At 43.9% G+C, this 27,318-nt stretch overlaps 1 protein-coding gene and 1 long non-coding RNA gene across 4 annotated transcripts in view; one reads left to right on the forward strand and one right to left on the reverse strand.

Moving 5' to 3' along the window:
- The window catches only part of DGUOK (deoxyguanosine kinase), a 30,279-nt gene extending 8,451 nt beyond the window's left edge, over positions 1 to 21,828 (forward strand). For 2 of the 3 annotated variants that reach the window (XM_042981749.1, XM_015538064.2), the window contains exons 2-6: positions 11,814 to 12,001; positions 15,466 to 15,613; positions 20,342 to 20,457; positions 21,066 to 21,165; positions 21,604 to 21,828. In XM_042981749.1, coding sequence (XP_042837683.1) covers positions 11,850 to 12,001; positions 15,466 to 15,613; positions 20,342 to 20,457; positions 21,066 to 21,165; positions 21,604 to 21,630 — 543 coding nt within the window. In that variant the 5' untranslated portion in view covers positions 11,814 to 11,849 and the 3' untranslated portion in view covers positions 21,631 to 21,828. Of the gene's footprint in view, positions 1 to 3,795; positions 3,909 to 11,813; positions 12,002 to 15,465; positions 15,614 to 20,341; positions 20,458 to 21,065; positions 21,166 to 21,603 lie in introns of all 3 variants that reach the window. The other variant, XM_007083444.3, reaches the window with a different exon arrangement.
- LOC122237358 lies at positions 175 to 27,303 on the reverse strand. The gene is made up of 4 exons (XR_006215826.1): positions 27,223 to 27,303; positions 3,138 to 5,684; positions 874 to 1,115; positions 175 to 290 (listed from the first exon to the last, which is right to left on the reverse strand). It is a non-coding gene; the product is annotated as an uncharacterized LOC122237358 (long non-coding RNA).
- Positions 27,304 to 27,318: the final 15 nt, after the last annotated feature.

The raw sequence follows: 27,318 nt of genomic DNA on the forward strand, positions 1-27,318 counted from the left end.
TTTTAAGCTAGAGACTTTTTAGGGCAGGCAGACATCTGATAATATATAAACTCAACCAATTTGTAATTCCTGTCAGTCTCTTAGGTACTTCATGATAAGCCTGTAGGCTTTTATTCAGTAGTCTGGTATGTGGTTTTAGAACCTATATTAAAAAAAAAACAAAAACTACCTCTGTTGATTTTGAACAGATTGTAATGGACAGCAACCTCAAATATAAGTATGCATCGGGATCACTTTGGGGCATACTTACAAATGTGGATTCCTGGGTCCCAACCCCAGAGAGTCAGGTCCTGTTAGGAAACCAAAAGTAAGACCCATGAAGCAATCAAAACAATTGAATGCTAAACATACTTTATTTTTTTAAAATTTTTTTTAATGTTTATTTACTTTTGACAGAGAGAGACAGAGCATGAGCATGGGAGGGGCAGAGAGAGAGGGAGACACAGAATCTGAAGCAGGCTCCAGGCTCTGAGCTGTCAGCACAGAGCCCGACGCAGAGCCCAAACTCCCGAGCTGTGAGATCGTGACCTGAGCCGAAGTCGGACGCTCAACCGACTGAGCCACCCAGGCGCCCCTAAACATACTTTAAGCAGTTAATAAATATTTCTTATTTGATTCACTTGCCCCATATGGTAGAAATTCCATGTGAACTAGAGACATTCTGAACCCATGGAAGAGGTGGGGCCTTGGCCTTGGTAGGGGAAAGGATTTAGACACAGGCCTGGAAGAGCAGGGGAAGGCATTTATTCACTGAAGTGTGGGAAGAGCAGAGGCTGGGCGGATGTGCAAAGGCACGCATGGGCTGGGTGGAGGTGGAACTGAGAGATGAGTGTGACTGTACAGAACACACAGGTTCACGATGTTTGTTCTTACCCTGTGTTGTTCAGACAGGAGTTGGAGTGGTGTGTAATCGATGGCACATGTTGGATGTGTGGGCTCTTCTGAGACAATCCCTTCACGCCTGATCAGTAACCCTGGGTGGCTGATAGAATTGACTTGAAGGGCACCTCCCTTCCTTCTCTTGGTTCCATTAAATGTTTCACTCAGTCAGATCATTATGCTGGTTTGTGGTTCCAGTTCCACTCTGTGTGCCCTAGAGGAGCCCCATCTTCTACCTGCAGAAACAGAATTACAATTGCAGTGACAGATTCTTACCCAGAAGGCCAGACCAAGTGTAAAGGATGATTAGCTGATCTAGCTCAGAGTAGTCAGGGTCTGGAAAAGCTTCGTGCAGGAAGTACATCTGAGCAGAATCTTGAAAATTGAGTAGCGGGTTGACCAGGTGAGGGGAGAAGATGCTCCAGGAAATGGGAGCACATTTGCAAAATCACATTTGCAGGGAAGAACATGGCATGATTGGAGTTTGGTCAGCAGGAGCTCAGGGTGCCTGAAGGAAGCTGAGGCCAGAGAGGTATATGCAGGTGTTATGTCGCGTAGACCATGCTAAAGGGTTGGATTTTGTCACAAAAGCAATAGGGAGCTGGTAGAGGGTTTTAAGCAGTGTTATTTTGTGTTCAGTGTGGCTGCAGTATGGATGATAGATTAAAGAGGGCAATGCCAGAGTCAGAGAGGCAAGAGATGAGAGCCTGATGAGCTTGGAGGTGGGAATGGAGAGAAAAGGATGGATGGGGAAATTTTAGAAGGCAAGTGCAAAAGGACTTGGTGGCTACTTGAGGTTTGGCAGAGGAGGGACAAGCCCTGACAGTGAGTGGATGCTGCTGCCATACCCGGGTCCAGGATATGGGAAGAAAGTCATTTTGGTGGGGATGATGATGACTTCATGTAGGGAGCAGACTGATTTTGAGGTATTTGTGGGACATCCAAGCGGAGGTGTCTGGAGGGCCCTTAGCGAGTCTGGAGCTCAGGAAGGTATAGGCCAGACATTGGTGTAAATGGAAAAAGATAATTTGTTGTACTAGGTTGGTTTCATCTCCAGAATATTTCTCAAAAGCAACCACAACTTCCCACGTCCTCTGCCATCCCTTGGTTCAGGCTACTATTATATTCTAATTGGTGTGGCTACTTCTGTTAGCGGTCTGTTCTTTTTTTTTTTTTTTTTTTAATTTTTTTTAACGTTTATTTATTTTTGAGACAGAGAGAGACAGAGCATGAACAGGGGAGGGGCAGAGAGAGAGGGAGACACAGAATTGGAAGCAGGCTCCAGGCTCCGAGCCATCAGCCCAGAGCCCGACGCGGGGCTCGAACTCACGGACTGTGAGATCGTGACCGCGAGATCGTGACCTGAGTCAAAGTCGGACGCTTAACCGACTGAGCCACCCAGACGCCCCGTTAACGGTCTGTTCTTACACAGCTGGCAGAGTGATCTTTTAAAAACGAGATGGAATCTGGGGCACCTGGGTGGCTCAGTCGGTTGCATGTCCAACGTCGGCCCAAGTCACGATCTCACGGTCTGTGAGTTTGAGCTCCACATTGGGCTCTGTGCTGTCAACTGAGAGCCTGGAGCCCGCTTCAGATTCTGTCTCTCTCTCTCTCTCTCTCTCTCTCTCTCTCTCTCTGCCCCTCCCTGCTCATTCTCCCTCTCTCTCTCTCAAAAAAAAAAAAAGAAAAATAAATAAAAAATGAGATGGAATCTTTTCATTTCTCTGCTTAAAATACGTTGCCACAGATTTCCCATTGCTCTTAGAATAGATTCGAACTTCTTCTTTTTTTTTTTTTAATTTTTTTTTTTTTAACGTTTATTTATTTTTGAGACAGAGAGAGACAGAGTGTGAACAGGGGAGAGGCAGAGAGAGGGGGAGACACAGAATCTGAAACAGGCTCCAGGCTCTGAGCTGTCAGCACAGAGCCTGACGCGGGGCTCGAACTCACAGACCGTGAGATCGTGACCTGAGCCGAAGTCGGACGCTTAACCGACTGAGCCACCCAGGCGCCCCTAGATTCGAACTTCTTACCATGCTACGAGGTCTTGCCTGATCTGGTCCAGCCTGCCTACCTGCTCCTCCAAACATCTTGAGCCTTTGCTTGACCATGTCTCTTCTAGGCCACAGGCTTCTCTTCTGTCTTGTCGTACACCAGGTCCCCCCACACCCCCCAGCCCTTGCTTATGCGGCTCCCTTTGCCTGAAATACCCTTCCCCCATCCTCGGCCTGACTAACTCCTCACCTTTCAGCTCTTACCTCAGAGAACATTTTCTTCAGAGGAACCTTCCCTGGTCTCCTGTGCTGTATTAGAGCCGTCCTGCATTTTTCTTTCCGACCACTCAACACCATTTGTTATTTGTTACTTCCGTGTTTGTTTAGTGTCTCCCGTGCAAGCTCTGTGAGGGCAGAATCCATCCTATGTTTTGTTCATCACTGTACCCCAGTGCCAGATAGTCCTGAGCCCATAGTAAGCACTCCGGTAAATACTGATTAGGTTCGTTGAGCGAATGAGGGTCATCATCTGAATTTTCTTTCTTGAAAAACTTGCAGTTTTTACAGTCACAGAATATGATTCACGCATTACAACTTAAGTAGCTGATTTCATCTACTTCTGGTAGTCTTACATTTTTCAAGGTTATTAAATAGTTTGCCTCTGGGAGGTTGAAGCATTAAAACTGCAAGTCATATCTGAAGGGTATTTATCTTCCCTAATGCCCGTATTCCTTATGGCGACTCTGGTTAGCAGGGCCTGACCTATCCATTGGCCGTCGGACAGTCGTATGGCACTGAGTTTTGAAATTGGGAAACCTGGTGCTTGTTGCCTTAAGTTGGGTCTTTGTGGCAGAGTTTAGTAGCAGCTTCTCCTTCAGCCCTCATTTGGGAAGTGTCCCAATACGTGCTGTTTGCGTTGCAGCTGTGGGAAAGTCCACCTTTGTGAAGTTACTCACGGAAACTTACCCAGAGTGGCACATAGCTACAGAACCTGTAGCAACATGGCAGAATGTCCAGGCCGCTGGCACCCAAAAAGTAAGTTTTGAGTTGTGGTGGGTAGTTGGCAGGCATGGGTGAATAAACTCATTGTAATAATCTAATTTGCTCTGAGTTGGTGAAATAGCCCAGTTTGAGTCTCTGTTTTAAAATACTTTCATTCCAGAAAGCAGACCGCATGTGCCAGAGAGGATATGATTTGTTTGAATATGTTTAGTTTTGATTTTTGTGGTTTTTACATGTCTACATAAGTGACTGCCTCTGTTCTTTGTGGTTTCCCAAAGCATGTCCAGCCATCCTGGCTTTGTCATTCCTACCCTTAAGTGTATTACTGAAGCTGGCCATCAGGATTATTAATAGTTAATTATAGTGATCTTAACTTATTTATGAAGTCTGAGAAATTGGAAGGGACTTAGCGAACATCTTGTCACACTCTGAGTCGATGCAGAATAGCTGACGTTTATAAGGCACACTCTGCCACTTACTATGCCAAGTGCGGTGCATTTCACTTATGCCTCGTGGCGTAGGACCCAGTGTCACGTCTACTGCTTTGGGAGAGGCCGTAGGTTTGGTTTCAACACCAGCCACATCAGTGTGAGTAGGGAAGGACCAAGTTAGACGTGAACCTCAGAGGTAGCCCAGGGAATGGCACCACCTTGCCTCAGTCTCCACACACTCCTCCCACAGCCACCGGGAACATTCGCCGAGCAGCTTGTTCTGGGTTTTAACAACTCTAATTGTTAGAAAGTTCTTGTATGAGCCACTTTGCATCCCTGTGACTCTGACTCATTGATTCAAGTTCTGCCTCTTAAGTGTTTTGACTTTCCCACATGACAGCGCTTCATATAGTTGAAGGTAATGATTTGTTTGCTCTTTCTCTTCCGTGAGTCTTTCAAGCCAAACACCATTTTCCTCCAGACTCTTCCTCATTCCGAAGTAACTTTGTCTAGGCGATAAGCTCCACTTTGTTAGTTTTCTGGTTAGAATTTACTAAAAGTAGTACTCTAAATGGTAAAATATAGAACTTGTTTCAGGTGCCATTTTTCTGTTATTCGAACTCAGAATTGTATTACCTCTTTAGGCAGGCACTTCATGCTTATTGTGGATATATGTTTTTTAAATTGCCTCTTCGTGTGTGTGTGTGTGTGGGGGGAGTATTTATGAAATTAGCTTTCCATTTAGAAAATAAATTACCTATCTTTTTCTGAGTATGCCGCAGGTCACCTGTTACAGGGATTTAAAAAATACGTCCACAAATCGGTGGATGAGCTTTCCTTTGAGAGGTAGACCCAAATTCTCTCCTTGAGTGTGGGCTGGACTTAGGGACTTGCTTCTGATGAATAGAATATAGCAGGAATACAGTGGGACTTTCTAAGGTAGACCATAAAAGACATTGTATTTTCCACTTTGTTCTGTCTTGATCACTTTTGGCTCTGGGGATGCCGGCTGCCATGTCACGAAGCAGCCTTGTCTGTGAAGAGGCCCATGAAGCAAGGGATGATTGAGTCCTCCTGCCAACAGAGTGTGAGTGAGTCTTCTTAGAAGTGGATTGATCCTTCAGCCCCAGTGAAGTCTTCAGATGACTGGCCTCCACCAACATCCTGACGGAAACTTTTTGAGAAACTCCAAGGCAGAACCAGGCAGCTAAGCTGTGCCCCAATTCCTTGCCCGTAGAAACTGAGATAATGAACATTCTTTTTGTTTAAGCCACCAGACTTTGGCACAGTTTGTTGTGCAGCAGTAGAAAATTAATACTCACGTAGTCCCATTATCCAGAGGGAAATAGTTAACATTTTTGTTCTTTTAGATTTCTTTCTAAAGAGGAGAAAATGTATATATTTATATACACCTATGTTAATATGTTAATACACCTATGTTAATGTATTAAAACATATATACATTTCCTTTTTTTTTAAGCAAAAATTGTAATTGTTACCTGCATGGCTTTTGATATACAAGGTCTTCCTTTCATAGTCATTTTAACGATCGCAGTTTACTGCATAATATCATAATTAAAAGACTTAATTTAATACATAATATTACATGTATTAACTTCTTCCTGTTATAAGCAGTGTTACAATGATGAATATCCTTGTAGCTACATCTTTTTTTCTTTTTAATAGCTAAATTTTGTGCACTTTTGTGTTTTCTTAGGATAATCTACAATTGGAATTTTGATGTCCAGAAATTACACATCTTGTTGACACTTGTTATATATACTTTACAGAATTTTCCTACAGAAAAGTTGTACTACTCTCCCCATAGTTTTTGGCGACACTGGGTGTTACTGTTTTTCATCCTTTCTAATATGAGGGACAAGAAAATGGTGTGTTACTTTGTTTTACATTTCTTTGATTACCAATGAATTCAACATCTTTTTATGTTATCAGTCATTTATTACTATTCTTTAGTGAATTGTCTATTCAGACCTCTTGCTTTTCTTTTTCCTATTGAGATCTTCACATTTTTGTAATGGCTTCATAAGAACTCACTCTATGTTAAGTATCTCAACTCTGTCCTATATTGCTGATACTTTCCCCAGTTGGTCATTTTTCTTCTATCTTTATATATGATCTGTTTTGCCATATAATGCTTTTAAGTTTTTATGTAATAAAATCTTCTTGTAATTACTGCCTTTGATGTTAAAGTTTAAAAAGGCCTCAATCTGAGATTATAAAAATCTTTGCCTATGTTTCTATCTTTTATGGTTTTATTTTGCTCTCTGTGTGACTTTAAAAGTTATAGGAGGCTAGTTTTCCCCAAGTCGTTATTTACTTTTCATAATAGTATTCTTGTTTAGTTTATTCCTGAGTGGTTATGTATTTTCTTATTATTGTGACTGGGATCTGTTTTCCCATCATCTTTTTCAAAGTTATTACTGTTTTGAAGGAAAGCAGTTAACCGTATTTGTCTCATGTGACTTAATTTTTGTAACATTATTGGTTTTTTTTGTTTTTTTTTTTGCTTTATCTGCTTGAGGTTTTAGAAAATAATAGTTTTCTCTAAAAACTGATCATTTGTAAGAGTTAAGAGTTCTCCGATATCCATACTTCTGTTTTCTTTTATTGGGTAGAAGTTCCAGAACAATACTAATTGTAGCAGCACTGACAGTTAGTTAGCCTTATCTTGTTTTGTCTTTAATGAAACGACATCTGACGCATCAGTGTTCAGTTCTGTGATGGTTAATTGTTTCAGTAGATCATGTGCGGCAAGTGCCCTTCTAATTACTAGGATAGTAACATTTTCCTCAGGATCAGATGTTGAATTTTCATCAAAAGCCCTTTTAGTACTTAGTGAGATAATCATGCGGTTTTTCTTTTTTTAATCTCTTAGTAGTAGTCAATAGATTTGATAGTGGTGCCGTTTGTACATTCTAGAATGAACCCTTTTGATCATGGTATACTGTCCTATTAATTTGCTACTAGGTTGTTTGAAATTTTGCATGTATATTTATATATTTAATTGGTATTGCTATTTTTTTAACAGGTTTTACCATTAGGGTTATGAATGAATTGAGAAGTTTTATACTGTTTTAGCATAGGAATTATCTATTCTTTGAAGGTACGATAGAAATCATTTTTTAAATAATATGGATCCAGTGCTGTTTGGGGGGTAGAGTTACTGGACAACTGTTTCTTTCTCAATTATCATTCAGAGTTTGTGTTGTTTTAGGTATTTTTCTTTCAAATAGGATTTTTAGTTTTTACCCAGTGTTAGGGTTTGCCTTTCCTGGGTATTTTCTCTCTTCTATCACCTTATTTTATGCTTTCATCTTTTTTTTTTTTCCTTTTTGCTATATTTAATATTCTCTTTCATTTTTCTCCCCTTTAGTCACACGAGAAACATACCATTTTTATCCTAACAGCGGAAACGTTTAAATTAAAAATGTACATGTGCTGTTGAGTCTGGTGGCTTTGTCGGTTAAGCGTCTGACTTCAGCTCCAGTCAAGATCTGATGGCTCATGAGTTCGAGCCCTGTATCTGGCTCTCTGCTGTCAGTGCAGAACCTGCTTCGGATCCTCTGTCTCCCTCTCTCTCTGTCCCTCCCCCCCCCCAATATATAAACATAAAAATGTACATGTTTAAACCTATCTTTTAATGTTAGTGGAGTCTCTGTGAAAGGGAAAAACAAACCAAAACAAAACTTTCTTACTTTTTTAAATTATCTTCTTCTCCAGTATATTAAAATTATCTGAAATTTTGTAGATCCTGAATGCTTTTCCATTGTGAAATGTCTCTTTTAACAATAGAAATTTGGCACTCAGTTTTATACCCATTTAAATAATAGTTCCTTAGTTACATTTCACTCTGTTCTACCAGTTGATCACTGACCACTGTTTTCTCATTACCACATCTTCCCATTTTGTAATTTTTCAGTTGGTTGGAATATATTTTAGAGAATTTTTTTCAGAAGGGGTATGTGGGTGGTATAATTTCTGAGTGATTGCTTGTCTAAAAAATGTCTGTTTTTTTGCTCTGGAATATGAAAGGTAGTTTCTGTTGTAGAGAAGTATTTTATATGGTTCTGATCCTTTTTTTTTTTTTTATTTTTTTTTAATGTTTATTTTTTATTTATTTTTATTTATTTATTTTTTAACGTTTATTTATTTTTGGGACAGAGAGAGACAGAGCATGAATGGGGGAGGGGCAGAGAGAGAGGGAGACACAGAATTGGAAGCAGACTCTAGGCTCTGAGCCATCAGCCCAGAGCCCGACACGGGGCTCGAACTCACGGACCGCGAGATCGTCACCTGAGCTGAAGTCGGACGCTTAACCGACTGAGCCACCCAGGCGCCCCTTAATATTTATTTTTGAGAGAGAGAGAGAGAGACATAGAGTGCGAACAGGGGAGGGGTAGAGAAAGGGGGAGACACAGATCTAAAGCAGGCTCCAGGCTCTGTCTGAGCTGTGAGCACAGAGCCCAATGCACGGCTCGAACTTACCAACCACATCGTGACCTGAGCCAGAGCTGGATGCTTAACTGACTGAATCACCCAGGTGTCCCTGATCCCCCCCCCTTTTTTTTTTAAATAAGTAATTTGTGTGATTCCCCCTTGTTAGGTTTTTGTTTTATTTTTATGAATTGTCGACATTTTGGCAGGATAGGTCCAGCTATGGGTGTGTGTGTGTGTGTGTGTGTGTGTGTGTGTGTGTGTGTGTGTTTATGCTTATGAAAGCTATATATGTAAATATATATGAAATCTCTTATGGTACTCAGTGAATTTCTCTGGTGGAAAGTCTCATATCTCAGAGCTTTTCTTTAATTTTTTAGTCTTAGCTTTTCTATCCGATCAGTTCCTTCTTACTATAACTCCTAGTTGTTCCATGGTTTTAAACTGTTCTCAAATACCTAGAGATCCTACATGTTTCTATTAGATAGCGATTCTCAGTGATGATGAAATCTGATGAGAGGGAGACGCACACCTTATGAGTAGGGGTCTTCCTCTGCTCATCTCTTTGTTGGGGGTGGCTTTTCCCCTCCCTGTGGTGGACTCTTGTCTCATAAGAAGGAAAATCATCTCCCTAGATAGCTTTGTCTGAGCTACAGGTACTATGGAGTTCTGGATCATTTTAGCTCTTGTTTGGAAAGTTGTTTGATACAAAATCATATTAATTACTGTAAGGTGGAACACAGGTGACATTACATCCTGATCTATCTTTCCAGAGGAAAGACAAGGAGAGGCTCAAAAAAGCCCTGCCACGATACGACAGTGCACACTGGATCTCTTCCTTCTACCCTGCGTGTCTTCATTTCTGTCATCCTTTTCTGTTTTTTTTTTTTTTTTTTTCTCTTAGTTTAAGGACAATTTCTTGAGCCGATTCACTAATTAGGTTTACTGCAGCATACAGTGTGCTAGTTACCATCTTCATTGAGTGCTTTGTTATGGCAATTTCGTTTTTCTCCTCTAAGAATGTTCTTTTCATATTGTTCCTTTTTTTTTTTTTTTTTTTTTTTAATGACAGCCTGTTCTTATCAGTGTGGCAGTCCCTTAACTCTCATTGAGATTTTTCTGGCAACAGCTCTGTCTCCTAAGGGGCTGCTTGTCCTGAGCACACACATTGGCTTTCTCCTTTTGAATTGCTGAATATTTCTATATCCAGTTATTTCCCTCTCTTTGTTTCTATGTTTGAAGGGATGTCTGCATTTGTTCTGTAGCTGAGGTGGGTTCTTTCAGAAATCGTGTAGACCCTGTACAGTTTTTTGTTTTGGAATGGCCTCCCTTTGGTAGCCCAAAGCCTGCCGGTGGAATAGCTCCCACCTGGTCCACCTAGTACATCTGTACTCACAGCAGCTCGCTCCACTCAGTGGTCTTCTGCACAGTCTGGTAACTGTGCCACACCCCAAGGGCTCCCTACAGTTTCTGGTGACACCATCAGAGACTCAAGTGGATTCTAATTCATCCCCCTGCTTCTACTTCCAGCTCGTAACCAGGAGCCATTTGTGAGGCTGCTGTGTGTTTGCGGATTGGAGGATTGAAAGGAGGGAAAACATGTTGTGATCCATTCTGCTTTACCTGCATTGCTCCCAGTGAAGCCTTTCAGAGAGCTGGGAGCCTTCTGTGTAATCTAGGGTTGATCCTTAGCCAAACTGGACCACTTACGGTTGTCTAACCTTTTACACCTCCTATATCTTTCTCTCCACCCAAATGCTTTTTTTTTTAATTTTTTTAAATGTTTATTTATTATTGAGAGACAGAGAGAGACAGAGCATGAGCATGGGAGGGGCAGAGAGAGAGGGAAGCACAGAATCCGAAGCAGGCTCCAGACTCTGAGCTGTCAGCGCAGAGCCTGATGCGGGGCTTGAACACACAAACCACGAGATCATGACCTGAGCTGAAGTCAGATGCTTAACAGACTAAGCCACCCAGGCACCCCCCGAAATGCTCTCTTAATCCCCATTTCCATCTGTGGAAATTCCATGTATCATTGACCTCCAAGCTTATCTTTATATAGAGAAACATTAGAATGAAGTTAGAGGAAGCCAGGTTTGAGTCCCTGTTCTGCACTTACTCACCTTGAGACCTTGGACAAGTAAGTTACTTAATTAACCTTTCTGAGTGGACTTGCCTTTCAGGAAAATGAGCATAACAATAGTTCCGTCTTCATGAAGCTGTTTTGAAGATTAAATGAGATAACAACATAGTGAACACTGAAAATAAATCTTAGTTTTGTTTTCTGAACCCCTTACAGCATAGAGCCCATCGAGCCCATGTAGCGTCTCATCCATGCAGGCCCTCAGGTAATGCAGTTGAGTGAATGCAGAGCCAAAGGGCTTTGCATAAAATTCACTTTGTGCCCAGTCAGTGGCAGAGCCCAGGAAAGAATCAGGGCTCTCGAATATCTGACCCATGTTCCCACCTGCACGTGCCACGTAGGGGTCTTTAAATATGTTTCATAAAGTCTCTAGAATGGAGGAGGAAGGTTTTGCTTGGCTGTTTTAATCCCTTCATTGAGAGGGAAAGAGAGAGAGAGAGAATTCTCTTTGGTTGGTTAGTTGGATTTTCGAATAATCCGCTGCTTCCTTGTCTGGGTTGGAGTTGTAGAAAGAAATAGCCAGGGATGGAAGCTCAGAAGAGAGGCAACATAGTGTTACAATGGAAAGATTTGATTCCAAGTAGTTGTTGTTGGAGAACTCTTCATCAGACAGACTCCACAAACCAGTCAGTGAATGTGCTCATTCTGCGTGTGGTTCTTCTTCTGCTCTTCTCTGGTATGCTGAAGGTGGCATGTCCTCTCCCTCTCAAATTCTCTCCTAATCAGGTAGGAAAATCTCTTCCTTGATTATGTGGCTTTGAATAAACTGGGGGATATGATTACATTTTTTTAGAAGGAAACTTCTGTAATTGTTTCCCTCATTGATATTAAACCATGGGTGTGGGGAGCAAACACCATGAAGTAAATGTACCTTCTAGGAAATTCTCCTCTTTTGTAATTTCCCTTTAGGCCTACACTGCTCAAAATCTGGGAAACTTGCTGGATATGATGTACCAGGAACCAGCACGATGGTCCTACACATTCCAGACATGTTCTTTTATGAGCCGCTTAAAAGTACAGCTGGAGCCCTTTCCTGAGAAACAATTACAGTCCAAGAAGGCGGTACAGGTCTTTGAGAGGTCCGTGTACAGTGACAGGTAAGACCCCGAGCCCTCCACTGGGCACAGGCCCCGTGCTCAGCACCGCATGTTTTCTCTTGCTCAGACCCTGCTCTGCTGTGGGTTTTGAAAAGTATACTTTGAAAAATGCTGCTTTTTTCTGTTTAAATTTTTTTAAGTTTATTTATTTATTTTGAGACAGAGAACACAAGCAGTGGGGGGGGGGGGGGGGGGGGGGAGAGAGAGAAAGAGAATCCCAAGCAGGCTTCATGCCCAGTGCGGAGCACGACGCAGGGTCAGTCTCACAATGGTGAGATCATGACCTGAGCTGAAATCAAGAGTCGGACACATAAGTGACTGAGCCACCCAGGAGCCCTGAAAAATGCTACATTTTCATTGCCCATTTACTTCTGAAGATATAAGAAATAGTTACCCATTTACTTCCAGATTAGACAAATCAATTCTACTTCTTGGTGTTCCATAAAGCCTCATGTAGGAAAAAACTACGGGTACACTTGTAAATGTCATGTAATTTTTAATATCTCGAAACGCTGCGAGATATGTCATGCAAGATATGCAAAACAGTGCAAGATACGGGCTACATATTCCTTCTCTACCCCAAGAGAGAGCCTACTAAGGGGCACCTGGGTGGTTCAGTCAGTTGAGTGTCCAACTTTGACTCAGGTCAAGATCTCACGGTTCATGGGTTCGAGCCCCACGTTGGGCTCTATACTGACAGCTCAGAGCCTGGAGCTTGCTTTGGATTCTGTGTCTCCCTCTCTCTCTGCCCTCCCCCGTTTGTGCTTTCTCTCTCTCAAAAATATTAAAATTAAAAAGAGCGAGAGAGAGCCTACCCTTTATAAAAGCTAAATATGTGAATTACAGGTAGTTGGGCTGTAGATTTTGGCTCTTTTCATTTGTTGAGTATACTACTGTATATTTTTCTCTCCCCTTTCCTAAGCCATGCCTCTTGGACTGGGAAGATGACTTACATACAACAACCCTGGTTGCTTGGAAACATGTTCACCATGGGTTTTTTTTATTTCCAGCCCTTTAGTGAAGTAGGCATATGAGAGACCCCCTCAGAAAAAAGAATACTTGGTTTAGAAGGTATAAGATCTTAACATTTACTTGTAAAGGAAGAGATGAGAACTGCTTTTGCTATAGACAGCTATACATTCTAGATGTTTTCTTCAGAGGGGGGCATTTTTGAGGTAGAAAAGATAATTCATTTAATCCTAATGGTAACTTAGGCCTTTTCCCCTTTTTTAATTTTCTATTTTAGAGAGCGTGTGCTAGCAGGGGATAGGAGTAGAGGGAGAGAGAGGGAGAATCTTAAGCAGGCTCCACGATCAGTGTGAAGCCTGACACGGGGCTTGATCCCACAACCCTGGGATTATGACCTGAGCTTAAATCAAGAGTCAAACGGACACTCAACCGACTGAGCCACCCAGGCACCCCCAGACCCTTTCCCCTATTTAAAGAACTCATTCACTTGAGGCACCTGGGTGGCTCAGTAGGTTGGGCATCCCATTCTTGGTTTCGGCTCAGGCCTTGATCTCACAGTTCATGGGTTCAAGTCCCACCACATCAGGGCTCTATGCTGGCAACGCAGAGCCTGCTTGGGATTTTTCTCTCTCTCCCTCTCTCTCTGCCCTTTCCCTGCTCACGTGCATGCTCTTTCTCTCCCTCAAATAAACATTTTGAAAACATTCATTCATTCATTTGCTCAAGCACAGATTTATTAAATCCCTGTATGTTCAGACACCAGGCTGGATCCTGGGACTTAGCAGTGAGCAAAGGAGACCCAGTCCCTTCCTTCAGGGTAATCCTACTCTAACGGGACTCTGAGACTGCACACGTGCACACGTGTGTGATGTGTGTCTCAAAGGAGGAACACAAATTGTTTGGGAGAGAGGACGACTGGGAGGAAGAAACCTAAATCTTTTTGGTTTGAGTTAAAAGGAACAAAAGCATGTGTTTTTAGAACAGGGACCCTGATGCCTGGGTCCTTACGCTTGTTCTTTGCGGCACCTACATGCAGTAGTTCCCTCCCTTAGCCCAACCTTCTCCCTCTCTCCCCATCAACACCAGCTGGGAGAAAGAAGTGCTCATCCTCAAGAAAGATGAGGATCCCTCGTAAAGGCTTATAACAGATATGTTTTTTGTCTTTATAAGATTTTAGTTTCTAAATTTTGACGAAGCTGAAAATATTTTTCAGAAATTGAGTTACAGAAGTCATCTTTTTGTTGCCTTCGGCTAGACCATAGCTAAACCATTCCAGACTGGGAGAGTTGACTTCTGGAGCTCCCAGATTAATTTCTTTACAGCCTAGCAAAGAAGTAGGTATAGTAACAACTACGATGTCTTGAATACTATGCACCGGTCACTCCAGCAAGCACCTTGTCCTACAAACAGTCAACACAACAATTCTGAGTTGGGTTCTACTGTTACCCCTTTGTGTAGAGGAAGCAATGGGCTCAGGGAGTTTGATGGCTTGCCCATGGTAACACAGCTTATGAATTTGGGGGCCAGCCTCACACTCAGGAATGTGACACTGCAGCCCATTCTTTTAATCGCAACACTTGCGGCCTTGTGGTGTATACTTCCCTGGGCCATTCGTACGCAAGGATTCTGAATTTCATTTTCCCAGAAGTGGCCAGTTGCTAAGCGTTGCCTTAGAAACTGGTGTTCACTGTTTAGGATGTAAATTGTGTTTTGTATCAAGATGCCTGACGTTTGAAAGCAGAATTGACCCTTCTGAAGCAGTGGGTTTCTTGTTAGCTCTGATCTCCTATTTACCAGATGCTCCTTTTGTTGTGGCAGTAAGCAAGGCTCAAGCTAGCTTGATTTTTAGATTTAGCTTCCTTGTACCTGGATTAGAAGCTCAGCAACAGAGGAAACAAGTAAAGAAGAGCTCATGTGTGCTTGGGGGAAGGTCTGCTCTCTTGGTAATACTGCAGTTAGTGAGAAATGCATTTCCTGCTGCATGGGTGACCCCACTTCAGTACATTTCCTTCTCCGCTTGTTAGCTGTATGAGAGGATGGCTCAGCAGCCTTGGAGACTCAGAAGCCCTCACAAGCCCTAGGTTGGTTTTTTGTTTGAAGGCTTGCTACAATAATAATAGAGAAATCTCAAAAGTTTCAGTTTTCATGCACCATATGCTGTATGTTCTGACTGGCTTCCAACAGGGAAAATTGCTAGCAACCAATGATATTCTTTTCCAGTGCCCCTTTTCTCCCAGTGGATCAGTCCTGTTGGAGAGCTGTGATTTTGGCTTCTAAAGTCTAGATGCTATTTCCCATCTTGCTGTGGGACAAGGAAGGAGATCTAGGTTAAGAATTCAGATTTCTTAAAGATTGATGAGGAACTAGAAAGGTTAAGTGGTTTGAACAGACGTGGAACAAGTTGGTTATTGATTTTTCTGCTTCTCTCCCTTTTGCCTTTTATTCCCTTTCCCATTCTTCTCCCCTCCCCCAATCCCACTTACATTTCCAACCAGGTATATCTTTGCAAAGAATCTTTTTGAAAATGGTTCCCTCAGTGACATCGAATGGCATATCTATCAGGACTGGCATTCTTTTCTCCTGCAGGAGTTTGCCAGCCGGGTCAAATTACATGGCTTCATCTACCTCCAGGCTACTCCCCAGGTAATGCAGAACTTCAAGCCTTAAGCTTCCCAGCCATATGAAACCTGAGAGGTGACATTCTCCAACCCCTGATTTTCTGGTTGGAGAAATTAGATTGTGGGTATTATCTGGAGCGTGGTGGGTAGAGGGTAAACACCCTCCCATTCTGGCATCGAGTACCCCATTTCCCACAGGCTTCTGCAGTAGAGGGCTAAAGCAAATGACTGAAAGGGACTCTCTCAATGGAGTAACAACACAGAGAAAATTGGGAATTGTTTTTATCACCCAGGGTTTGCAGATTGGCTCCTCTGACCAGGTCACCTGTACTCCATTGCCTCAACTTTCCCTTCTCTCCAACTGGGTCATCCATCAGAGTCTGGGGTGGTCTTGATGGTTCCCTGAATAGGATGCTGGGATGCAGTGGAGAGTTTCCTCACCTCACCCTGATACTACTGTAATTTACAGCTGCCTTTTTGTTGTTGTTGTTGTTTTGTTTTTAAATTTTTTTTAATGTTTATTTATTATTGAGAGATAGACACAGAGCGTGAGCAGGGGAGGGTTAGAGAAGGGTGGGGAGACACAGAATCTGAAGCAGGCTCCAGGCTCTGACCTGTCAGCACAGAGCCCGACGCGGGGCTCGAACTCACAAACTGCAAGATCATGACCTGAGCCGAAGTCGGTCGCCCGACTGAGCCACCCAGGCGCCCCTATAGCTAGCTGCCTTTTGAACCTTGAGAATGGACTACAGAAGTTACATTTTATGACTCTCTGACTTGGACCCTGGAGCCAGCCTAGTATGCAATAGGGTGATATCATAGAAGGAGCACCAGGAAGGAGAGTCTTTGACCGGCAGTGACCCTGGACGCCTTTCCCCTGGAGGGGTCCTTGTCTTTTAAATCCAGTGGCTGAGACTAGTGGTCTCCAAGGGCTCTTCTGGAGTGGGATTCTGAGTCAAGGCTGGAGGTATTTTTTGAGAGGTGTGTTGCTCTCGGCTTTTGAGACATATGTAATGTATAGTCAAATACCAGATACACTGCATAATCTTAGGAGGAAAGCTCCTTTCTGATTAGAGGCCATGCTTTTTATTTTTTTTATTTTATTTTTTCTAGAGGCCATGCTTTTTAGAGATGGGACTGAGCCTTGTGGACAGGGGCAGGCCTGAGAGCAGACTGAGCAGTCAGAAGATAGGTAGGAGAGCCCATCACACAGGCTTGCAGGAGCTGGAGAAAAGGCCAGCAAGAGTCTTCCTCACTTGCTTGTGCCCTTTGGAATGACTGTGAGAAGTGATGGTGACGGTGGTGGTGGTGATGATGGTGGCCGCGGTGGTGGTGGTATGACTGACACACCTTCCTGGAGAGACTAACTGAGCTCCTTCAGCAGGGGTGGAATGAGGGGGGTTGTTGAAAAAAAATGAGGGGCTTTGAAGGTTTCTTGCAACTTAATGGTAGAAAAAGCAGAAAAGCTTTAAGACTGGTTGTGGATTTTGATGGTCTTTTGATGGTTGTAGAGCCAGAGACCCAGGAATGCTGATATCCTTCCCCAGAGTCACCCCTGACCCCCTCCTGTGAGACTCAGAGGTGACCATATCCGAGGGAAGAGAACAGACGTGAACACGTCTGCATGTGAAAAGCCATGCGAGTGCCCAATACTGTAGTACAAAGCCCTGGGAAAGAAATACTGAGTTTAGAGCATGTGAGATGGACCTCAGTAGGGCATTTTGCTCCTTTCTACCTGCTCTTCCTTAAATTCTAAAACACAGGCAAGCCAACCTAAAAAACAGTCAAAAGAGAAATGTCTGTTCCTCAGTGTCCCACCCAGCCCCATGGAATCAGGAAGAGAGTGCAGCCCTGCCGGGGACTGTCGGCAGCATGGAGCTAGTATGCTGGAATTTCCTGGTACCTGTGGCACCCAGGCTTGGGCTTGGGAAGTAGAGTGGCCAGGCCCACTAGCGGTCACAGTCCAGTGTCCAAGCAGCCTCTCTTCCTGCGGTGGTTGGTCAAGGGGGCAGATCAGCAAGAAGGTCCCCACTTGCTGTGTGCAGCTACACCGCCCTTCTTACATTCAGGTGTGTCCTTTCGTGAGGACTGAGATCAAGAGACACAGGTCTAAAGCACTGCTTGCATATGACTTTTGAAGAAAAGAATTTGTTGAGGGGCATCTTGGCGGCTCAGTCAGTTAAGCGTCTGATTCTTGGTCTCAGCTCAGTTCTTGATCCTACTGTCATGAGTTCAAGTCCTACATTGGGCTCCGTGCTGGGTGTGAAGCCTACTTAAAAAAAAATTGATGTAGCCTTACCAGTAAAATAAGAATTTTGCCGAATGTTCGAAGTAGGAGTTTACCTGTTAATCATGCTCCTTGGAATTTATACCATAAATATGCTCCCAAATGGACACAATGGCTCATGTGCAAGACAGCAGTGTTTGTAAATAACAGATTATTGGAAACAACCCAAGTGGTCATCGGTAGGGATCAGTTGAATGTATTGTGCTCTATCCATACATTGGAAAACTCTAAAGCCATAAAAAAGATGGGAAAACACTAATTGTTAAGTGAAGAAAAGCCAGCACAGGGGATGTAGTGGGACACCTTTTACAAGTACGGTGTTTTTTTTTTAAAAAAGTAGTGGTAAGAATGTGTATATGCATAAAATATTTCTGAAAGTATACAAAATTAACATTGGTTGCTGTGGTATCGAGAACTGGGCAGCTAGAAGTTGGGGGTGTAAAGCTGTGTGATGGGGAAGGGAGGAGAACAAGGGGAAATGTCTTGAAGCCATCAGCAGTAAGGGGGGTGTGTATAGGCAGAAAGAGGAAGAAGAAAGCAGGTTCACGGTGAAAGAAAGTAGAAATGGAGAAGATGAAAGCAGGAGAAAAAGGTTAACAGAGCCAGGGAGACGAGGGCAGAAATGGACTCAGCGAACGGCGGCAGGCAACAGAGTTTTCACTGACCACTGGCTGTGCCAGCCCAGCGCTCGGCCCTGAACAAGACAGGCTCTGGCTCCCAGCCGCTGTGCTCTCAGAGCTCCCTGTACACGCCTCCCTCTGTCTCCTGAGACAGCTGAAATGCCACCGGCGGCCTGTGTTTCCCCAGGGCCTGGCACAGCGCCGGCTCTCCGAGTGGTGCTCAGGAGCTGGTACTAGAAGTAAAGGGGGGGGCCCTGCCTCCTCCAGGGAACACCTCTCTGACTCTGGGGCACAGCTGCTCCCTCCCTCATCTGAACTGCTACACTGAAGAAAGATCCAAAGCTCACAGTTTAGCACTTGATTCACTGTTTTGCGTGTTGGTTTACCTATTGTCTAAGTAAATTATAAAATCCCAAGGACAAGGACTTCATCTAAGTTTGGGATGATAGTTGATTAGGGGAAAAGATTGGCGAGAAGGAATGGGTGCTAGAAGTATTAACGTGTCAGATCTGTCTCTGTTAATCAGTTTGAAAAGTTGGACATAAGCTCATAAATGAAATTTGTTTACATGATTTCGTTCCCTTAGAGGAAGGGCTGAGCGAGAGGGAAACAGCAAGGACGCTGTGCGTCTTTGGGAGTATTGTGTGCTTCATTTGCAGCTAAAGTTTACATTTGGGATAAAGTTTTTTAAGTGTTTGAAAGAGGGTAGTCCTAGATCAGTGGGCTACTCCACCGGTTCTTCCCAGGACAGGTGACATTGAATGATGAAACGTTTGCCATGTGGAAAGAGGAAGGAAAGCAATCAGGCAAAACAAAGATTGGGAGCAAAAGTCTCAAGGTGGTAAAGAGCTCGGCCTGTCCTGCGGGTCCGATCTGGCTAATGGCACTGAGTCCAGGGAGGTGCTAAGGATGAAGGTGGAGAGGTAGGAGGGGTGGCCAGGATCTGGGATGGCCTTGTGCGACAGGTAAAGGAGGAGAAGACATTCTCTGGGCCAGTGTGCTTCAGACTTTTCTACCAGGTGAAGGCAGAGTGGAATCATGCACTCTCTGGAAAGGGGGAGGGAAGGAGAGTTAGTCTTAAGCCTCACTTTTTGTTTACTTCTTTGTTTTATCTTCGACCTGGGCAGAGTTTGCATTCTGCTGCAGACTCAGTGAGTGAAAGGATATGAAAGTCGTGTTTCAGATTTTCCATTTTGTAAATATGCTCCTCATGCTTCCTTGAACCTGGGGCTCTGTGGCTGTAGGTAGTACCGAGCCTGGGAAGTGTTCGCAGCAAGGAGCGCACCGCCACTCTCCTGCAGCACTAAGGAAGGGTGGGTGGAGGGGTCTCACTGGGAGGAGAGAGCAGCTTTGGCCAGGAACTTGACATGCCTTACCTTGGTGAGTCCTCACCAACTCCCCATGGGGTGAGTGGAGGGGAGGAGAGGGAAGCCCACAGAGCTTGCACCACTAGTACAAGGCGAAGACAGGAATCGAATTGTGGGTTTTCTGACTTTAAGGCCTGTGCTGTTCCCATGCACTTCACCGCCTCCAGAACACAGAGAGCCAGAAGGCTCTTGCCACCATCTGAGTGAGAGGTGATAAGGACCTCTGACTAGGACAGAGGTGAGAGAGATTAAAGAGAATTTAGGGACTTCCTGGATGGGATTGGGAAGAAGAAAAAAAAGGGTTGATGAAGTTTGCCATTACCCTGTGATTGAATAAGAAAACCAGACAGTAGAAGCAAAGTCATGGCTTACCGTTCTCAGGATAGACATCATGAGTTGAGTCAGAGAGCCCCTGAGGACTGCATTGTCACAGCCAGGATAACACATGAGCTCAGCAGGGCCTGGGGATTGTCTTTTAGGTTTGCTGGAAGAGACTACACCACAGGGCCAGGGAAGAGGAGAAAGGAATTGAGCTGGCATATCTCGAGCAGCTTCACAGTCAACACGAAGCCTGGCTTGTTCACAAGACAACCAGGTAAGCAGAGAAGAGGGCAGCACCACACAGACACCTGCCTCCCTACAAGCCAGTTGCCCAAACATGAGTTCAGCACGCAGCCCCATAAGAAGGTTGAGAGTGTACCGAGTGGTTGGAAATGCCAAGCATTATCCAACTCAGAAACTTAAATGTTAGATGTAATCTGTATATGCTAAGAGACTTTTTATCAGATTCTGTTTCTCACCTTTTTTGTTTTTTAACATTCCCCTAGATTGAACATTGTGATTGAGGATAGTGATATAGTTAGCTCAGGGTGAAGGTCTGAAAATTTCTGGAGAAATTGTCCTTCTTACTAAGTTGACAGTCCTAGTTTTGGCCTCTCCTTCCTTCGGGCTCGGCATGCTGTCCACTTGAAATGTGTAGGGCTCTGACCTTCCGTATCCATTTCAAGACTAAAGAGAAATTTCAGCCTTCCTCTTTCTGGCCAACTTTATTAAACTCTTTTTCAAATTGCTATTTACATGCCATTTCATTGAGAAGCCATGTGACTTTAGATCTCTTCTATGGATTACTAAGACTTGGTGAGTATTGAAGGTTGGCTCAGCTTTCTTTTTTCTGTCCCCTAAAACGTTCATGCTTCTTACAAGGCTCCACTTTGAGGCTCTGCTGAACATTCCAGTGCTGGTATTGGATGTCAATGATGATTTTTCTGAAGAAGAAACCAAACAAGAAGAACTCTTGAAAAAGGTGGGGAGGATCTTAACTCCTGCATCTCGTGATTTTCCTTTATTGCACTTTTGTCTTTGCTTCAGACTTCAGAATGATGGTCTTATGCTTTGTGCTTCAAATTGCATTTCACACTCCAAAGCCCGTGGGACCTTGTACATGTCACAAATATAATCCCTATTCTCTAAAGTATTTGGGCTAATAATTGTTAAATAATTGACTTCCCAGCTAACTTCCTCCTCAAAGGTATTTTAGAACTGGGGAAATACAATTTATGGATTCTATTCCCAGCTCTGCCACTTGATACTGTATGACCCTGAGCAGGTCCCATTTCTCCCCCATGCCTATTTTCCCTTCCTCACAAAACCTCGTGGGCTCGGCTACATATGCAGTGTGGGTGGACTGTTGTAGAGCGCTAAAAATGTGAAATATAACTTTTGGTTTTTCTCTTTCGCACAGGTAAACACCTTTGTAAATAATCTGTAACCAGTCCCGGGATGTTCTGGCTCTCTGAGTTTCTAAAGCTGGAAAAATCCCAAGTCATGCACCTTTCCATCGCCTTTTGCCCCTAGAGTGCTCTGACACTCAGGTGCATGGTTTGGGTTAGCCTTCGACTTTGCAGTTACTGTCTTTTATGTCTCAAAGGCTTCTAAAATAAAGTGGAAGTTTTGCTTATTCTGTTAATCCAGTTGTTGGTTTATCCCTGTGCATATTTCTTGGTGCCCGCTCTGAATCTCCCTCTAGATGAGCCATTTTCACCTGAGAACAGCCATAGCTTTTCTCCTGAATCCTTCACCACCTAGACTTCCCTGTGTGCTCACTTGTTCCCTCTGATGCGCTTGGGCTGGGATTGTTCCCAGGACTCCCATCCAAGCCCTGCCCTGGGCACGAAGGAGGGAAGTACAGAGGTTCGGGAGAGTGTGGACACTCAGTGCAGGCCCCCAGCACTAGAGAATGGAACCTGAACTCCAGGATGCTCCTGTCTCTTCCCATCCAGCACTTTTGTTTGGGGGTGTGGGGTGCTCTGACCTTTGTGCTAGAGCTGAAGAACCTGGGCCAAAGGAAGATGGAGGGAGGGAGAAAACAAATCATGAGCCCAAAAGTCCCAGCATCTTGCATTTAGGATTCAGTCATCCTGGCACTCTGGCCTGCCCTAAATATACCCAGTGAGTTTCAGGTGATCTTAATGGAGTGACTGTGCTGGAAAAAGAATTTTTTGTGCAGCACTTCAAGCTCCAAGGACAATTTATTGTCAAGAGAAAAATGCATGGCTCTGTAGAATCGAAATGCTCCATTGCAAGAAGCCTGCACCTCCATGAATCCCTGCACTGAGCCCTTAACAGTCATGCAGGCACACAGGAAAACGAATAAGCTCAGAAGTCAGCGTCCCAGGAGACAGAAACCTGTGTTTCTCTTTATGCTTGGGGAAACGAGTGTGAGATTGGCTTCTGACAAATGTATGCTGTCGTGAAATGGAAGCACAGCATTTCTTTATCATACTTAAATTTTTAACCGTTTTATTGAGATACGATTCACGTACCGTACAATTCACCTAATTAAAGTGCACAGTTCAGTGGTTTTTAGTATGGTTGATAGGGTTGAGCAACCATCACCATAGTCAATTCCAGAATGTCTTCAGCACCCCGAGAAAAATTGCCAACCAAGTAGCAGTCACTCCCTGTTCCCCATCACCCTTACTTCTTCCACCCCAGTGCAGCTCTAGGAAGTCACCGGTCTACTTTCTGTCTCTAGATATGACTCTTCTGGAGATTTCATGTAAGTGGAATCACATAATAGGTAGCCTCTTGTGACTGGTTTCTTTCAAGGTTCTCCACGTTCAGCCATGTTGTAACATGCATCAGTACATCGTTCTTTTTTGTGACGAAATATTTCATTGTATGGATATACTACATTTTGTTTATCCATTCATCTATTGATAGACATGTGGATTCCATTTTGGGGCTGTTACGAATAATGCTATGAAAATTCATATACAGATTTTTGGATTTTAAATTTTCTTGGATATACATCTAGGAGTGGAATTACCAGGTCAAATGGTAACTCTGGAGGAACTGTTAAACTCTCCAAAGTGGCTGCACCACTTTACATTCTCTGCAGCGATAAATGAGGGCCCCAGTCTTTCCCGGTCCTTGCCAAAACTTGCTGTCATTTCGATTATAGCCGTCCTAGTATCCTATCCTGGTTTTGATTTACATTCCCTGATGGCTAATGATATTGAGCGTCTTTTCATGTTACTATTTGTTATTTGTATTTCTTCCTTGGAAAAATACCCAAATCCTTTGTGCTTTCTTCAGTTATTTGGCTTTTTATTATTGAGTTGTAAGAGACTTTGGATATTCTGGGTACAAGTTTTTACCAGAGACATGATTTATAAATATTTTCTACCATTCCCTCGGGTGTATTTTGATAGTGTGCTTTGAAGCGCAAAAGTTTTGAATTTCGACCAAGTCTAGTTTGCCACTTGGGCTTTTGGTGTCACATCTAAGAAAGTTTTGAACAATCCAAGGTGACAAACATTTGCTCCTAAGTTTTCTTCCAGGAGTTGTATAGTTTTGGCTCTTCCATTAGGTCTGTGGTTCATTTTGAGTTAATTTGTGTGTGTGGTATAAGGATTGACTTCGTTCTTTTGTATGCACATATCCAGTTGTCCCACCATTTGTTGAAAAGATGATTCTCTTTTCCCATTGAATTCTCTTGTTAGTGTTGTCGACCCCCTTGTTCTTGTGTTTGTTTGCCGCTTCAGGCTTTGGACAAGACCAGGGATGAACATTGGATGGTAGGTATGTTTTAGAAACTCGGTGCTTTTGGTTCGTTAGCTTTGAGGGGCCCAAATGTTTAATTCCCATTTACATTTTCAGGAACCACTAATGTAAAGCCAGAATAAGAGCACTGGGACCCCACCCTTCATTCGTTTAATCAGTCATCAAATATTTGTGAGTATCTCCTGTATGCTAGAGACCAAGGAGATAACAGCACAGCGGAGGCAGGCTGTCCTTACCTTGCAGAATTCGCCATCGGATGGTGAGGGTGAAAGAGCAGACAAGTAATTGCTTATGTGGTGAGCGGTTCAAAAGGAAACATACGGGTGTTCCGTGGGGGCTTATGGCAGAAGGAGCCAACATAAGCTGGGACAGCCCCCCCTTAGAAAGTGGCAACTGTTCCGAATTCTGAAGAATTAATGGGGCAGGGTATTCAGGCAGAGAAAAAGTCACGTGGCAATGTCTTTGTGTGAGAATGAGGCATTAGGCCCAGCTTCTCAAAACCACATAAGACTAGTGGGTTTAGAATTTAGGAATACGCTCCTATCCTTCACCTTCTTCACTTAGAAAAAGCCTGAAAATCTAGAAATTCAGCATTTCTTTCCCTGCATAAACTTTGCCCTTCAGAATGTGAATGTTCCGGGGGTGCCTGGGTGACTCCGTTAAGTGTCCCGACTCGATTCTGGCTCTGGTCATATTAACACAGTTCATGGGATCAAGCCCTGCATTGGGCTCTGTGTGCTGACAGCACGGAGCCTGCTTGGGATTGTCTCTCTCCCTCCCTGTCTGCCCCTCCCCCCTTTCAAAATAAATAAATAAACTTAAAAAAAAAAGAATGTGAATATTCTGTAAGATAGCACCATGGACAGTCTACCTGGGTAAAATAATTTGCCATTTTCCAAATTGGTAGTGAGATGGTCTAGAGAGACTGTTTTAATGAGGACCTTAGCATTCGAGGAGGGACAGGTCTGGGAGGAGTGTTTAAACACGGAGACCCAGCACAGCACAGTCACACCAGGCCGGTGACTGTCCCACTCCCATTTAGGCTGTGCTCCAACGTCAAATAACTTAGATTAGCACATAAAAATAGAGTTCATTCTCACTTGTGATGTCGTAAAACCTACTCTTCCCGAACCGGAATATTACCTTGATGGGTTTGTAATGTGAATTGAGATTGTGAAAGTTCTCAAACTCTCCGGCTTTTAGCATGAAAGGAGAAGGTGGTGGTTTCAGGGGAAAGGCTGTTGATTTTATGAAAATGCTAGAATCACAGGACGATGAAGCAAGGGAAGAACATGTGCTTTAAAACTGCAAGACTGCTTACCCTTCAGCCTTCACTTTTAAGGAGTGGGCAGTTTAAATCTGGACCCCTTTCTCCTTGGAACTTTCTCCTTGGTCTCTTCTGTGTTCCGCTATTTGGTCCCTCCCTTTCTGTGTCCTTAGCTGACTCCTCATTTCCTCCTCTCCTCTCAAGTGTTGGCGTCCCCAAGGCACCCTTGGTTCATTTCTGTCTTTACCCACTGTGCTGAGTGATCTTGTATTCCTTTTTTTTTTTTTTTTTTTTTTTTGCTGCCATATCAAGTTACCACAAATTTGGCTTAAAGTAGCACAAGTTTATCTTCTAGTTCTGTAGGTCAGAACTCTGACGTGGATTCTCTGGAGGACAATCTGTTTCCTTACCTTTTCTGTCTTCTAAAGGCTTCCCACATTCCCTGGCTTGTGTCCCCTTCTTCCATCTTCAAGGCCAGCAACTACGTCTCTGACCCTTCTCCCGTGGTCACATCTCTCTCTGACCACAGCCAGGAAAGTTTCTCTGCTTTAAGGCAGAGTACTCTCCCCATCTCAAGATCTTTAGCCTTAACTACATCTGCCAGGTCCCTTTTGCTATTAAGGTAACATATTTACAGGTGCCGGGGGTTAGGGTGTGGATGTCTTTGGAGGGCTGTTAACTCACCCTTACAGAGATCTCAAACACCATCATAGCTCCTATTGTTATCATGGGGTGAGTACTTCTCAAGAACTTGGAAACGTGGAAAATGTGAATCATTTGCAATAGCAGAGGGAATAGTGCAAAGAACTGTATCCCCATTACACAGACCCAATCAGCCTCAGATCACCAGAAACAAGCCTGTAGTTTGACAAAACCAGATTTATTAATTCATTGTGATGAAAGGGACCTCACCAGAGTAACTATGGGTGTCTTACCAAACGGGAAAAGAGAATTAAAGGATCTGGGGGAAGGATAGAGTTTAGGTAAAAATGTAAATGGAGCAGTGCTTTGATAGGCTCAGAGAAAAGCAGGTCTCCGTATACGGGAGTCAACGCCTGCCTGGTCTGAACTGCACTGCAGGCCCAGGTTCATTTCCTTCAAAAGCACAAAGTGAATGTTGTGTTCAGAAGCCCCTTATCTGAAGCTCCAAACCTGAATTGCAAATCAAGACCGTTTCTCTGTGTCAAAGTGACTTAGATCCTCCCAGCAACAGGAGGGTGTTTCATTTTTACTGATAAAATTTCAAACGGCAAACTTTCTGACGGTCCATCATTTCAGAGAACAAGGTGAGCTCAGTGACTCAGAAAGCAGTAGCCACGCAAAGAAGGGGGTGGTTATGACACTTTAGCAGCAGCGTGCCCTCGGGAGGAGTAGTGTTTCATGGCAGCTTTGTAGCTGGCCTTACCTGTGCCGTCTTCCCCGCCTGAGATGGTAGCACGGCTTTTGTTTTCTTAGTCTGAGCTAATTTTTACTTTCTCACCCACTTCAGTTATTTATTCAGGGCCAGTTTTGTGTCACCTGTAGCCAACCCACCACTCAGATTGTTTTGAAGCAAACCCCAGACTGGAGGGTGACGTTTAAAGCTAGATCCGTGTGGACTTCTGAGTGTCATTACCTGGATCTCCCTTCCGCTCAGTGTGTGCAAAACAGAGTTCTCACCCCACCCTGCCCCTTCCCCCTCCCCCGGGACAACAAAGCCTGTTTCTTCACGAGGTTGACCACGTTAGAAGCCTTGGAGTCATCCTTGCCCTCCAGCTCTCTTCCAATCCCTTTCTCACCAAATTCTGAAATCTCTCAATCTCTGAAATCTCTCAAGTCTTCCTGCACCTCATTGTCTGCTCTCTAGTTGAAGGTGTAGTGGGCATTGCAGTCGACTCCCCCGAATGCATTCACCCCGCCTCCTTTTTCCTAGCGGTCACATGGCCCCCTTCCTCGCATGGCCATGCCAGGAGTGGCTACGATGCTCACTCCTTACCCTGCCCGCCCATTGCTACTACCAGCGACCATCTGTTCCCCAGGCCACCTCACCTTATTCCCGGCCCTTATCTGCAGTTTCACTTCCCGCAGCTCAGTTACCAGCAGTCAGCCATTGTTCTGGAAGCAGATGATCCTCCTTCTGACGTC

Source organism: Panthera tigris, chromosome A3 (genome assembly GCF_018350195.1).
Source record: "Panthera tigris isolate Pti1 chromosome A3, P.tigris_Pti1_mat1.1, whole genome shotgun sequence".
Classification (NCBI taxonomy): domain Eukaryota; kingdom Metazoa; phylum Chordata; class Mammalia; order Carnivora; family Felidae; genus Panthera; species Panthera tigris.